The sequence below is a fragment of the Stegastes partitus genome, unplaced genomic scaffold, assembly GCF_000690725.1.
Source record: "Stegastes partitus isolate 25-593 unplaced genomic scaffold, Stegastes_partitus-1.0.2 Scaffold789, whole genome shotgun sequence".
Lineage (NCBI taxonomy): Eukaryota > Metazoa > Chordata > Actinopteri > Pomacentridae > Stegastes > Stegastes partitus.
The window spans coordinates 155264-156824 of record NW_007578520.1 but is presented as its reverse complement, the minus strand read 5'-3'; the positions used below and the strand labels follow the sequence as shown (position 1 = coordinate 156824).

Here is a 1561-nt window from a genome sequence, read left to right as displayed (position 1 = left end):
CCTGGTTTTGTTTGGAGCTGCTGTCGTTTGTAGATCGGTGTGTCAGAGTTGGAACTTTGGCTTTCTGTGAGAACAGGGTGTCGGTTATAATACCACAATACTCTCATTACTAAGTGTTGATTAATAATACAGAACGTTCCCAGTTAAACACATTTCACAAAGTTTGTATAAAATATTTGACTTTAAGCTCAAAGTAAAAGCTTTTGTTTTTATTTTTTTACTCCTTTCAGTCGACCAAGAGGAACATCCCCATGCTGTTTGTGAGGGGGGACGGCGTCGTCCTCGTCGCTCCTCCTCTCAGGGTGGGTTAACCTGGACGATGCCCGCCGCGAAGAAGAGTTTGCGCCGGCTGGGAAGTTTCAGATCCGAAAGGAAGCGGGTTCTGCTTCTGTCCAAAACAAGGGGAGTTTGATCCCACAGACTTTTGCCCACATCATCCTCTTATTTTACACGAGTGAAATTTAACAAACTATTAACGTTCTTTTGCAAAACATGTTTTGAGTAAAGGGGAAAAAAAGGAGGAGGGGGTCTTTTGGAATGATCAGTGTTATTTCTGTTAATGTGGGCAAGTAGTTGTTAGATTGATTTTGGGATTATTGGGGAAATCAGGCCACAATTTGAGTTCTCTGAATATTTCAACACATATTCAGTTCAGCCGGTTATTAATCCATACAAGTTTAGTTGTTAGGCCTGAACATTAAAAATTAAGCTTGACTCAGCTTTAGAGGACTTGGATGAGTCGCTGTGAGCTGCTTCAGTTCTCCTCCAACCGTCTGATGTGACCAAATTAAAGCAACATTTACTTAACGGGGGGTTTTTTATGATTCTGGATTTTGAAATTTCTCGTGTAACTACGTTGGTTCCCAGGAAAAAGTCTCACAGTTACTCCAAACCCGTGATCTGTGAATGTTGAGTTTCTGTTGGATGGTTTTAGTTGCATCTTTTTATATGTATTTTTTTAGTTTTTTTTTTGTGGGATGTGGGAATACGTCAGATGTGTAAACGTTTGTTTTCATTTGGTAAAGTTGAATAATAAAAAAAAAAAGTAATTGGAGAAAGAAACTGTCTGAAGTCTGGTGTGATTTTTGTAACTGGTACCATGATTTATATTTATTTATGCGACCACTAAACTCTGGGTCCCTCATCGTGCTAATTTACTGTAAAATTCTTTGCATCGTTTTAGGAATTGATCGTTTACTGTAAACAAGCTGGACACAATAAACTCATTTGTTCTGCAATATGAATATTCTCCACTGAAAGTAGAAGTCAAATAGAGAGACGTTCACACAGCTGTTTTTACTGCATTTTATATGACAGGTGTGTTAATGGAGGGGCAACATTCTAATGTAGCATTAAGGGGACCTAATTTTAATTAATTTATGCCTACGTACTGTTGGGCAAGTTTGTAATAATAATGTGGAAAAATTTGGAATCGCTGCAGGAGCCCAAACCTCCTTATTTGTCAACTGGTTTAATATAAATAACAGACGAAGCGTATTTGTTGGGGATTTTTCACCGCTAAAGGGCCCTTTGTCAAAATCTTACACGCAGTCGTCCTCAA

General features: G+C 38.6%; 1 protein-coding gene across 1 annotated transcript in view; it reads left to right on the top strand.

The window, feature by feature from the left end:
• Window positions 1-1062, top strand: part of lsm3 (LSM3 homolog, U6 small nuclear RNA and mRNA degradation associated) — a 4175-nt gene extending 3113 nt beyond the window's left edge. Inside the window, exon 4 of the mRNA XM_008292171.1 lies at window positions 201-1062. Within this exon, the coding sequence (XP_008290393.1) occupies window positions 201-311 (111 nt within the window). The 3' untranslated portion in view covers window positions 312-1062. The remainder of the gene's footprint in view (window positions 1-200) is intronic.
• The last annotated feature ends 499 nt before the right edge of the window (window positions 1063-1561 follow it).